At 54.0% G+C, this 12,497-nt stretch overlaps 2 protein-coding genes across 2 annotated transcripts in view; both read right to left on the bottom strand.

Annotated features, from left to right (window-relative positions):
• LOC128563704 (serine/threonine-protein kinase Sgk3-like) overlaps positions 1-12,497 on the bottom strand; it is a 227,196-nt gene that overhangs the window by 121,650 nt on the left and 93,049 nt on the right. Inside the window, exons 7-11 of the mRNA XM_053559135.1 lie at positions 7,454-7,613; positions 6,413-6,513; positions 5,934-6,305; positions 5,489-5,811; positions 3,634-3,703 (exon numbers count right to left, since the gene is read on the bottom strand). Of these exons, the coding sequence (XP_053415110.1) occupies positions 3,634-3,703; positions 5,489-5,493 (75 nt within the window). The 5' untranslated portion in view covers positions 5,494-5,811; positions 5,934-6,305; positions 6,413-6,513; positions 7,454-7,613. The remainder of the gene's footprint in view (positions 1-3,633; positions 3,704-5,488; positions 5,812-5,933; positions 6,306-6,412; positions 6,514-7,453; positions 7,614-12,497) is intronic.
• LOC128563715 (ral guanine nucleotide dissociation stimulator-like) lies at positions 940-2,965 on the bottom strand. Its single transcript, XM_053559144.1, has 3 exons — positions 2,464-2,965; positions 1,404-1,525; positions 940-1,171 (listed from the first exon to the last, which is right to left on the bottom strand). Exons 1-3 carry the CDS (start codon positions 2,545-2,547, stop codon positions 1,132-1,134), a joined length of 246 nt encoding a protein of 81 aa, XP_053415119.1. The 5' UTR covers positions 2,548-2,965; the 3' UTR covers positions 940-1,131.

The following is a 12,497-nucleotide window of genomic DNA, read 5'->3' as shown; positions in this document are numbered from 1 at the left end:
AAAGTTTCTCCAACCCACGTTCCCTCAAATTGTGGTGAGGAGGAATTAAAATCATTAGTACTCTAAAGTCAAATGATAACAGAAGATGCTTCAAGCACATGGAGGAGCTAGTGAGAAACACCAGGTAGTGTAAGTTTAGGGTAGTGCCGCTGCTAGCAAACTAATCAATAGGAGTAGAAAAAAAGTTACTACTAGTCTAATCCAGACCATCTGAGCCACGATAGTGTAGGATGGTCCTCTGGTCCAGAAAATGTGGCTTGGGCAGCACCAGTTAAGCTGTTATTGATGGTCATCTCCTCCAAGTCTATTGTTCTATGACAACTGAACTCTAAAAAACACCTCTGTCCTGGCATTTTCATCACCCTTCAGGCCATCTGCATCTCCAGAGTGGAGTCAGCAGGACAAACTCTACCACCATAGAGACACCTGCGTGCACCCCTTTTGCCAGCCACCCTTTTCAGCTGGACCAACCTCTCCTCTTCCTCCCCCTGCTCAGCCAGCATGAGTGGAGAATGAGGATGAAGACCTTTGTGGTGAAACACATCCACCTTTAGTAGTAAAGATCAAGTTGTGTTTTGTCCGGTGTTGGTATCAGGGTGAAACTGGTGGCACGAAGTCAGTTTGGAAGTGTGCTAAATCCATGCCATGAAGTGTAGAAGGAAAAAAAGAATTAGGAAGCCTTTTGAAAGCAGATACGAGACAATCCTCCAGATGTCATTCATGAGGTGGTCTTTGCAGAAACTCTATACAGGAGAGATGGAGCTCCACACAGCTCCCTTGAGTTCACATAGATAAGCGACAGCCTCAGCTCATGAAGAGTTTCATGTCTGTGGCATCCATGCGTTCACAGAGCACACTCTCAAAATTATACAGACTAGCCACAACAGCTATAGAGAAAAATCATGAAGAAAACTGATAACAATATGGAACATGCATTTATTTAACTAAAAGCCAGGGATGAGGAGCAAGGAATAAGGGATATAGATAACAGGAAAAGGGAGTGTCAGGGCGGAGTAAATGAACAGGTTTCCAGGGGGGTGTAAGGGAGTGGCAGGGGAGAGTAAATACAGGTAGCTCAAAGGTGGACACAGTCCCAGGACAGGTCTCCTCGGCCTTGATGTTGTTGTTGGCCTATTCAAATGGTGGCTCCAGCTCCCAGGAGAAGTTGTGGCTGCAGGACAGAGAGGCAGCTATGAGGCCACCAGGAACAAAATTCAGGTCCCCCGCCCAGGGTCTGCCTGGCAGGCTTGGACACCCGGCGCTCAGCAGTCACCATGCCCCAGGGACTGTTGGTGACCAGGGAACAACCGCCACAGGCTCTTTGCAGCTGGCCACCAGACAGAGTCCTGAGCAGAGATGCACAAAGGTCGCCCTACCCTCCGCCAACCTTTGCAGGCACTCACATATTGTACTGGTCCAGTGGCTTCATGGTTTGGAACCAGGACTGGAATTCTCTGTCCGGTTGAAAACAGAAATTATTGGCAGTCACCTGCAGCAACTGCAGCTGCTGGACGATCTTGAAGGCCTGGAGCCAGAGAGAAGGATGGATGCTGACTGGGCCAGGGGGGAAGATTCTGAAGGGGCCATGCTGGGGAGGGCAAGGGGCCGATCTCTGGCACCTTTCTCTGGAGTGGTTCCCTTGTCCCCTCCCATCCTCTGAAGGCCCAGTCTGTCCTCAGAGTTGGATATCAACTGCCTTTCTGCAGGAGTTGGTTTTCATTCCCATCCTGCATGTTTTATAGGGTGGACTGCCCCTTCCCTGTATGTCAAACGCTCCCAGGAAATCTACGATGTGGAGGATGCAGCCAGGAAATGTCCTCCCAGGGCAGTCTCTGACTTCCACATGTTGTGCTTCCCCAGAGAGAGGCCCCCAGTTGCCCACCTTCCCCTTTTTGTTATGGTGAGCACATTTCCATGCAAGGCACAGCCAATGCCCGGGAGAGAGGCCCCCCATCCATGACTCCCCCCTCCTTGGGCTCCCTTGCTGCGTGTCATCCAGGCTCACCGGCCAGGGGACCTGCACAGGAGGCACTTGCACCCACATCACGCTGTGGGTTGTGATGAAGGGGGCGTGGGGACTGATGCTCAGGGGCCCTCTGACCCAACACTTCCTCATCACAAGTAGGGGCACACAAAATCTCCTTGCACACAAAGAGAGTTTGGAGCCACATGGGAGCTACCTGAGTGTGGAGGGGCCAATTTCAACTCCTCCCGTGGGCAGCACCTGAGGGAGAGGCTGAGTCCAGCTCAGCCAGACACTCGGGCAGCTCAGCAGTCAGGCAGCTCTGCAGCTTCTGCCTTGGGAGCAGGGACTGGAGGCTGACGTCGGGCCTGATACCCCAGCTCACAGGGCTGCCTGGGAGCAGTTTTGCTGAGTGCTGAGTTCTCAGGGCTCCATCCAGGAATGTCTCCCCCCAGCCTTAGGATTCTGGTCCCCAGTGTGCCAGCCCTAGGCTCACTCACAGCCACATTATTCTGCGTCCACTTCTGCAGCAGAGTTAGGTCATCGAGGAAGATTCCAAGAAAGGGAATGACGTCCTGTGTCATTGGGGTGGGAGTGGTGATGAGCACCCACCTGCAGGTGGCCTTCCCCGTTCTGTTGTCCGGAATCTCACACCCCACCCCGGTCTCCTAGACTCCTCCTCAAGATCTCTGACTTGGAGCAGCCAGACACCATCAGCTTCCTCCTTCAATTCTATCCCTCTCCTCCCCCAGCTGTACCCATGGTCACCTACAGCCTGGGATGTTCACAGGTCACAATGTCTTGTGGTCCCGGACCCCACCCTTCCCGTAGGGCATGCTGAGCCCAGCTCTTCCAGGCCTTTGTCCTGGTCCCTCTGCTGAGGGCATTTCAGGCACCAGCTACAGGAAGGAGGGCCTAGGAGGAGGCCCTTGCTCTCCTGATGGGGAGACATAAGCTGGGGGGGAGGCCCTGCCCTCTGTCCCAGTGGCCCTCCCCACCCACACCAAAGGAGGCTCACCTTCCGTTTCTGCTGCCTCATCTGGGCTCTCTGAGGGTTTTTTTCCCAGCGGGCAAGCTTGGAGATCCCCAGCTGCCAGGGTCAGGACAAGGTCAGTGAGACTATCTTGCCCTCACTCAGCTACTCCTAGGACCCTGACCTCGCACTGTGGACACCTGGCCACAGTCAGCTGGTGAGGTGCTACAGTCACTCAGTGAGCTCTGGTTCTAGACCCAGCCCTGTGTCCTACACCCACTTGCTGTGTTACTGGGGCATGCAGCTCAGCCCCTCGTTTGTCTGGAGACCCTGCCCCAGCTGCCCACACCACACACCAGCAATAGAGGCCCGGCTTTCTGGAGAATTTCTGGCTGGTTTCGGGAAAGAAAGAAGCCACCACCACCACAACCACCACCATGACATTTCCCCATCGCCTGGTGGAAGCTCCATAACCAGAGGAACCAATGCAAGAGCCAGAGCCCTACTAATTATCCAGCTCGTCCCTGATAAACAGCCAGTAAAGCCCCTTCTCTCTTCTGAACAGGACTTGCGACTGGTACTTTTCACTAAATGTTGAGTTAGAAAATTAACCAAAAATCACCCGGCCCGGTACCCTTTCCAAATTGCCCTCTCCCTGCCCTCTAAACATTTGCCCCCAGCCCCAGCCCCCCTGTACCTTTATCAGCTTCTCCCGGGTCATCCTGTCATCGCGTGCGCACAGTTCTTTATACGCTCTCGCGCTTTCCCTTTGCAGAGGGGAAAGAATGTCGGATAAATCAGGGAGTAGTGGGGAGGAGGGCGAATTCACATTCCTTGAACTGGGAATGAAAAGGATCCAAACCCGCAGGATTTGTGTTTCCTCTGGGCTCCTGATTCCCAGAGGCTCCACAGGACTGGGGCGGGCACTGACCTGCTGTTCATCTGGCCCAGCCCAATGTCAACTGGGCAGCTCACTTTCTCAGTTTAGATGTGCTGTGCGCTAGACATGGCAATATCTCCAATGTGGCAAAGACCCGTGCCCCATGGTGAAGAAAACTTGGTGCTGAGTTAGACATTCAGTGCAAACACCCAGTGGACTGAGAGACCCTGGCAGGCCACCCATTCCTGCCTCCGGAGGTGCTGGGCTCCCCTCCCCTCCCAGTGCAGTGAGGGAGCATGGCAGACCCCGGAGAGGTGCTGGGTGCAGCTCAGGAGACACACACCCACCCAACTGGATACTGCTCTCCAGGTTTCCTGGAGCATAAGGTTGGGCGCAGCCTTCAGGGCTTGTACTATGCCATGCGAAGATGAGTAGTTTCGCAACTTGTTACACTCCTGGGGAGGGAAGAGGATGCACCGTGAGGTGGGGAGTTGGAGCCCCACTGCTCCAGGTGTGCCCCCTGTGCTGACCTTTCCTCTGTGGGGACGCAGAGGCCCAGGGAGGCACAGGAGAGCAGTCTGGGCCCCAGTGAGTTTCACACTCTGGGAGGACAATCACAGTTCAGCGCAAGGTAGGGGTCCAGGTGGAAAGGGAGTACCAACACTGGGCATGGAAGTCAAGGTAGGTGGGCCCCTGACAGGAAGGGCTGGGGGCTGTTTAGAGGCTTGGACTCTGTTCAGCAAATTTGACATCTGACAGAGGCGAAAACAAGTGTTCTAGGGCCTCCCATGCTTTACCCTGGCCACCTGGATCCAAAGTTCCAGCACCCTGGCCCTGTCCTGGGCCTTCATGGTGCGGTTCCCCAAACATGTAGTTATTACAAAGCACACCACCCTATAAAAGTGCGTGCGGGCAGCATAGACTGGTGCCACGTGCTTCATGTCCATCCACTCCCACTCAATCCAAATGGACCCCAGGCACTCCCAGGGCAGCACCTTCATGCATTGCTCCTGGGGAGGAAGAAAGATCCACATGGGCACGGCCCAGGACAGCTCTGAGTCTAAAGTCACTCCTTGACTCAGGCAGGTGACCAGACTCTGAGCTTTGGCATTGGCTCTCCCAGAGTAGTCGGAGCCCTGGGTTTCATTCCCCTTTCATGGAGGGCACGAAACGCATGGAGCCGTCAAGTAGAGAACAGCATGTGGTGTTTCCCCCAGGCTGGCCTCACGGACCCCACACTTCACAAGATGGCTCAGCCCAGCCCTTCCTGAGGCCACCTGTGTGCAAGGCCTTCTTTCTTTGGAGATGCACATTGCCTGTGGCAGCCACCTCTAGGGTCTCAGTGTGGGTGTCTGGTCTGAAATGGAGTACTTGCCAGATGTGTAGTAACTGCTGAGGCTGGTGAGGCCTCCAGGGCGGGGGGCTTAGCAGCCTGGGGGCGGGGGAGGGTGTGCTCAGTGGTTTACTCCAGCATCTAGTGGGCCAGGTCCCCGTCCTGTGCTCTGTCCCCTCCCATGGGATGTGCCCAGCAGCTGTGTGTAGCTGCCACAGACACAGGGACCGTATCTACAGAAAGAAACTCAACCTGGTGGCCTGGCTCATAAGACGTGGAGCAAGGTGGGACCAGATCGTTGGCCTCTGGTCAGGGAAGGGGGTTTGAGCAGCTGCTCACCGCATCCATAAGCGTCAGCTGTTGAGCCAGATGTTGGGCTGTGTAGGCCATGATGGGAGACGGCCCGGCCCTGCACAGCTTTTTGTCAGGCACAGTCCATGGAAGGCAGAGCCCTGGAATTGGCTCTGGTTTTGCCTTTCCTGTTGTCTCCGGCGGTGGCTCTGTCCTAGGTGCTGGTGCTGCCCTTGACCCTGGCCCTGGTGCTGGCTCCACATACAGGGGCAGATCCAGGGATGCAGGCGCACCTGGCTCCAGAGCAGGCCTCTGCTCTCCCAGATCTGCCAGTGCTGGTTCTATGGCCAGCACTGGGAGTGCTTATCCTTCTGGAGATTGAGCAGGAAATGGAAAAGGAGATGAAGTCAGCCGCATCTGTCACTCCCTGCTGAGTTATCCAAACACCCCATTACCTCCCCATGACAAAGAGAATTTCAGCCCCAAACTCTACCTTTGTGAAGCTGGTCAACTGTCGCCATCTCACCCTCTGGGTCTGTGCCAATGGGCCCAAGTTGCTCCAGCCAGGCAAGAGAAATGTTTGCTAGATGCCCCAGGTGTGATGTGGACGCAGTGACCTCTATACAAGCCACCTCAAACATGAGCCCTGCAATGTTCAGAGACTGGTCGAGGACCACAGGGTATCCTTCTGGCCAGGAGATGCAGATGGAAGAGGTGGTTCTGGGGATGACAAGCGGAAGCTGAGTCAGAGGCCTGGCTTTTCCTCCAGCACCCTTCCCAGGACATTCCTGTGTGTTTATGGGTCCCTGGGCCTGCTCCTCCAGTCTAGAGGACAGGCTGAACTCCCACTTCTGTCTCTGCTGCCCTGGAAGGGACAGAATGGGTCATAGATTAGGATTGGACACACTATTGTGGGCCTTGCCCTCCCACTGCCGTTGTCACTCCAGGTCAACTGCAAAGACCTCTGCACACCTGGGTCCTCAGGGCTGTGACTGGAGGCCAGAGGGTCAGCAGGGTGCTCATCATCACTCCAGTCTGGGCTCCCGGTGCTGTGGTCAGTGAGGGGGTGTGAGCTGGAGGAGACAGGCAGAGCTGGGAAGGGACTGTGCTGAGGTTGGGACCCTTAGGGGCAGCTCTGAGCCCCACTTCTCCTCTCTGCAGGGTCCTGCAACCTACCCACAGCTCTAACCGAGTCATTTCTTCCCTGAAATCCCCTGACCTTAGCCCTCTCATGAGCGTTCTCAAGTGGCTGAGACCCAGGTTCTGTTTTGTCTCCCCAGCCACAGTCCACAGAGCCCCATACTCTGAGTGGAAAAGAAACTCTTTCATTGGATCACAAATGGCATGCCTTTTGAGTTATACCTGGGGTTTGTGATGGAAAAATCCCAGAATCTGGGATATTTCTCCATGCATAAAAGATGTTGCTTGGTCTTCCAGGAGGAGGACATTACCTCCTCGTGTCTGCTCTGACTTCCTGCCTCCCTGCACAGAACTGCAGCCCGAAGACTGTCCCCTTCTTTGTTCATTAAATTAAGTTTCTAGCACATGCCTGCACAAGCAGCTGGTTACTGAATGACTCCGACAGAACCCTGGCAGATATCTAAGCGGTTCTTGGGACTCTTTCCCCACCCCAGGAAACCCTGTTCTCTCAAGGACAGGGACAAGGTGGAAGGAAACTCAAACCTCTGCGAGTGAGACCAGGTTTGCTCTCTCTGTGCTTTTCCCACACAGGGAGAGGGATGGGCTATTGGGGTGTGAGGCAGAGGGCGCCTTCTGTGAGGAGACAGATGGTAAATGTGAACAGCCACAGCAGCCCCTGGAGCCTCTCCACAGAGCCAGTAGCGAGGGACCCACCTGCCACCTCTTATTCTATTTATTTTCCACCAAAACCTCATAAAGCTCATCCTCTGACCACTCCACTTTTCAGAGGAGTGAAGCGAGGCTCAGGGAACTGAATGACACCCACAGACATAGTTGGTAGGTGGTGGGCAGTGCTGTGCCTGGGCCACTCACCTCCTGAACAGTTTTTCCAAGAACCATGACATGGTGCTGACATCCAGGTAGGAGCCCTTGAAGGTGGTGGAGGAGATGGTTTAAGCTGGAAAGACCAGCACCAGGGCGTTCACCAGCATGTCCCGGGTGGCTGGCTGGGAGGTCCTCATCAGTTTGAGCTCTCTGAAGTAGAGGGTTGACTCATTTCCATACTACTGGGGACAAAGAGAGACACACAGTCAGTGACCCTGACCCTCCAGAGAATGGGGTCCAATGCTCAATGCAGGAAGCTCCAGCCCTTCTGAGACTCCTGTCCACGATTCTACACTTTTCACATAAAATGTGATGGGCACGAGGAGCTGCAGGAAACCCCTGACACCCTCCAGGCTGCTTCAGGGGGGTTGTTAGGCAGAACAACAATGCCCCTGCTCAGACACCCTGTATGAAGAGCACAGTGCCAGTGAGTCCCCTAATGACCCTCACCGTGCAGATGAGAAAACTCAGGCTCTGGGATGTCACCTGGCTGTCACCGGCACGTGGGTCAGAGCTGCGGCCCTCCCAGGGAGGTCTGTATGAATTTTCCCCTAAGCTTGCAACAGCTCAGCCTGCTCTCACTCAGGGAGAGGGTCTTGGCCCAGCCTGTTTTCCCCCTCTATGTAGAGACCATGCACAGGGCCATGCGTCCTACAAGAGGACTCTCCGCTGAGAACTGCGCAAGTTACTTTAAAAAGGTCTTGAGAGACAGCCTGAGTAACTCTGGGCTTGGCATAGGGGCAAATGCATTGAGACCCCAGGGTGTAAGAAAGTTTGTTACAAGGCCACAGGGCTGAGGAGGTGACTCAGCGGGGAGAAATCCCAGATAGGTAGGAAGAATATAGGTATGACTGAAATATGACTCCTAGGTGTCAGTCGCAAAACTGGTAATGGAAGCAATGATGTGATTGCATTTCCTATCAAACCTAGATCGCAAAACACTTAAAACAATACTAACACCAGGGAGGCTGCCTACAGAGCAGTAGTGACATCCAAGGACCACTGCTAACCTGTCCCTGCCACAGGAAGTCTGGAAGTTATACTGACCACAGCCAATACAACTGTCCACATGTAAACTGTTGCCAAGCACCCACTTCCTGGGAGCCCACCTGAGCACATGTCATGGGCAGAAATTCATACCTTCATGTCTGATGTCCCCAGAACACGACTGCATTAGCACAAAAGGTCCTTGTAGTTACGTGTCCCTAATTCCATATGACTGGTGTCCTTATAAGAAGAGGTGCTAAGGACACAGAGAGGCATGACTGAGGACCACTCTGTGAACGAGGAGATGGAAGGTGGCCACAGAAGCCGAGGAGAGAGGCCTCTGAGAGAGCTCCCCAGCCGGCAGCTTTACATGGGACTTCCAGCCTCCAGAACTGAGGAAAGTGAATTTCTGTTCACGGAGCCCTTCAACCTTGGGGCTGAGTTCTCCCAGCCCCCCAAATCTGTCCCAGTCAAATGGAACACAGCAGATTGCCTGCAGCATGGCTGACTGAGAAATAGGATTGTGTTCTGTCAGGCTCCACTGGCATTGAAAGGCTGGGGAGCAGCGGGAAATGGCCTCCCTGAGGGAAAATGGCCAAGACCAGAGGGGAGAGCTCCTGCCCTGTGGGGCCACAAGGAGCTGTTCCTGGAGATGGCACCTTGTAGATAAGATAGTGCAGTAGCTTTATCTCCTTTTGTGAGTGACCCCCTACCATCTTGTATAGCCCCCCTGGAGTAGTGATGGTTGTTATGTGTTGGAGAGGCCAGGGAGGGGAAGGGAGCTGCCTGCCTGGTATAGGAGACCCCTGGGCCGGTTTAAATCCATGAGAGCATCAGTCACATGGGGAACTATCCCTGGACTAGTGTAAAGTGAAAACTAGAGGAAGCATTTTCTCTGACATCCCCACAAGTATGTGAGTTGTGAAGGTGCCTCTTACCAAGTTGCCACTGGGGACGTAGGAAGGCCGGAATATTTACAGAGGGAATTGTGGGTCACTCAAGGGGAAAACTGCCAAGGACAGAGTCCAGGGCATTCTTCTTTAGGTCTGTGGAGACCCCTTTGTGCCCATTCTCACCCCAGTCTAGCGCTGGCTGCGGTTGATGGCCTGGTGCACCTGCTCTTCATCCAAAGAGGATGGATGTTTGGAGTTCTCCAGTGGCTCCTCATGGACCCCCTGCGCGGAGCTCTGGAAAGAGAGGGCCCAAGAGGCATCAATGTCTGTCTGGCGCTCTCCTCAGGGGAACCACCCAGGGATACTCATTTCTATTCTACCATGGACAAAGAGACACACACAGTCAGTGACCCTGACCCTCCAGAGAATGGGGTCTGATGCTCAATGCAGGAAGCTCCATCCCTTCAGAGACTCATGCCTTTAGAAGTCAGGGGTGTCCACGATTCTACACTTTTCACTGAAAATGTGATGGGCACAAAGAGCTGCATGACACCACTGACACCTTCCAGGCTGCTTCAGGGAGGTTGTTAGGCAGAACAACAATGCCCTGCTCACACACCATGGATGAGGAGCACTGTGCAGTGAGTCCCCCAATGGCCCTCACTGTGCAAATGAGAAAACTCAGGCTCTGGGATGTTACCTGGCTGTCACAAGCATGTGGGACATAGCCATAGCTGCGGCTCTCCCAGGGACGCCTCCATGAATTTCCCTCTAAGCTCACAGAGACTCAGCCTGCTCTCACTTGGGGAGAGTGTCTTGGGCCAGCCTGTTTTCCCCCTCTGTGTAGAGACCATTCCCGGGACCAGATGTCCCAGGAGAAAGCTCTCTACTGAGAACAGCGCCAGTGTCTGTCTTTGTTACATTAAACGGATTCCTGAGAAACAGCCTCAGCAACTCTGGGCCTGGCACGGGGCAAATGCTATGAGACCCCAGGGTGGAAGAAAGCTTGTTACAGGGCCACAGGGCTGAGCAAGTGACTCAGGGGAAAGAAATCCCAAATAGGTATGAAGACACTGAAATGTGACTCCCAGGTGTCAGTGGCAAAGCTAAAAACGGAAGCAATGATGTGATTGTATTTCCTACCAAACCTACATTGAAAAACACTTAAAACAATGTTAAAACCAGGGAGGCTGGCTGCAGAGCAGCAGCGACATTCAAAGACCACTGCTAACCTGTCCCTGCCACAGGAAGTCTGGAAGTTATACTGACCACAGCCAATACAACTGTCCACATGTAAATTACTGCCAAGCACCCACTTCCTGGGAGCCCACCTGAGTCCATGTCATGGGCCGAAATTCATACCTTCATGTCTGATGCCCCCAGAACATGACTGCATTAGGACAAAAGTTCCTTGTAGTTACATGTCCCTAATTCCATATGACTGGTGTCCTCATAAGAGGAGGTGCTAAGGACACAGAGAGGAATGACTGAGGACCTCTCTGTGAATGTGGAGATGGAAGGTGGCCACAGAAGCCGAGGAGAGAGGCCTCTGAGAGACCTCCCCAGCCGGCAGCTTTACATGGGACTTCCAGCCTCCAGAACTGAGAGGAAGTCAATTTCTATTGAAGGAGCCCTTCAGCCTTGGGGCTAAGTTCTGCCAGCTCCCCAAACTGTCCCAGCCACTTGGGACACAGCAGGTTCCCTGCAGCATGGCTGACTGAGAAATAGGATTGTGTTCAGTTAGGCTCCATGGGCATTGAAAAGCTGGGCAACAGCGGGAAACGGCCTCCCTGAGGGAAAATGGCCAAGACCGGAGAGCAGAGCTCCTGCCTGGTGGGGCTACAAGGATCTGTTCCCGGAGATGGTACTTTGCAGACAAGAGCATGCAGCAGCTTTCTCTCCTTTTGTGTGTGACCCTTTCCCATTTTGTTTAGCTCCCCTGGTGTAAAGTGGCTGTTAGAGTTTGAGAGGCCTGGTGGGGAAGGGAACTGCCTGCCTACTCCGGGAGACACCTGGGCCGGGTTAAAGGTGTGAGAGCAGCAGCCACATGGGAAACTATTCCTGGACTCGTGTAAAGTGAAAACTACAGGAAGCATTTGCTCTGCCATCCCCACAAATATGTGAGCAGGGTTGATCTTACGAGGTTGCCACTGGGACATATGAAGGCTGATTCTTTAGAGAGAGGATTGTGGATCACTCAAGTGGAAAAACTGCTGAGGACAGAGCCTGGGGCATTCCTCTTTGGGTCTGTGGGGACCCCCTCTGTGCCCATTCTCACCTCAGTCTGGCACTGGTTGTAGTCTGTGGACTGGTGCACCTGGTCTTCATCTGAGATCAGAGATTGTGTGGAGTCCTACAGGGGCTCCTCCCGGAGGTCCTGCATCCCCATGCACCTCTGTAAACAGAAGGCCCCATGCCAGGGCGAGAGACATCAATGGCTGCCTGGCGCTCTCTGCAGGGGAAACACCCTGGGAGATTCTGTTCCCCAGAGCACACACAGTGGGGCATCTGAACAGACCTCCCACCAGGGAAGAAGACAGATGACAGCTGGATGTCTAGGGATGACATCTCAGTAGACAAACTTGTCCTTGACACTCACCTTTCTATCCCATAACCAGGACTTGGAGTCTTGGGGTATGAACCTGAAAGCCCCACCAGGATTCCCATTGGTGACACCCTACTCCTATTCAGTAGGGGTCCCCTTGTCTCTTCTTTCCCCAAACATAGTGATATAAGGCGTGTGGACCTCCCCAGATGGGCTCACAGGTGAGAATGTGCCTGCAAGAGACTACCTGGGGCTGCCGTGTTACCTGTAGATGGCCCCTGCCAGGTCTCCGCAGGCAACGGGAGTAGAGGGAGCGCCAACATCGGCAAAGTCAGATAAGGTCCCCACTTCGGGCTTTCCGGACATGAGAATCACGAGAAGGTGGGACGCAACAGGAGAACATCTTGCTCTCTTGAGCGTCTCCCACCAAATGAGACGGACACAGGTCTGTGTCTAGAGTGTGGATGCCTGTCACCAAGGAAGTAAGGTCACTTTTGCAAGATTCCACATTTGGCCCTCCCCCTCCTCACTATGTCAACTCCACACCTGCACACTGGTATACAAACACAGCCCCCTCAGTGCACAGTCCCCCACCCTGTGGAGACAG

The sequence above is a fragment of the Nycticebus coucang genome, chromosome 13, assembly GCF_027406575.1.
Source record: "Nycticebus coucang isolate mNycCou1 chromosome 13, mNycCou1.pri, whole genome shotgun sequence".
Taxonomy (NCBI): domain Eukaryota; kingdom Metazoa; phylum Chordata; class Mammalia; order Primates; family Lorisidae; genus Nycticebus; species Nycticebus coucang.
Note: the sequence above shows the minus strand (reverse complement) of the source record. Positions and strands in the feature narration are given on the sequence as shown.

What these genes read in the sequence shown, in the direction of transcription:
- LOC128563715 (XM_053559144.1), bottom strand. Translation starts at nt 2,547, where the DNA reads ATGACACAGGACGTCATTCCCTTTCTTGGAATCTTCCTCGATGACCTA. An exon ending in GGACGCAGAATAATGTGGCT is followed by an intron (nt 1,526 to 2,463) that starts GTGAGTGAGCCT and finishes CTCTGGCTCCAG; the next exon opens with GCCTTCAAGATCGTCCAGCA. An exon ending in CCACTGGACCAGTACAATAT is followed by an intron (nt 1,172 to 1,403) that starts GTGAGTGCCTGC and finishes TCTGTCCTGCAG; the next exon opens with CCACAACTTCTCCTGGGAGC.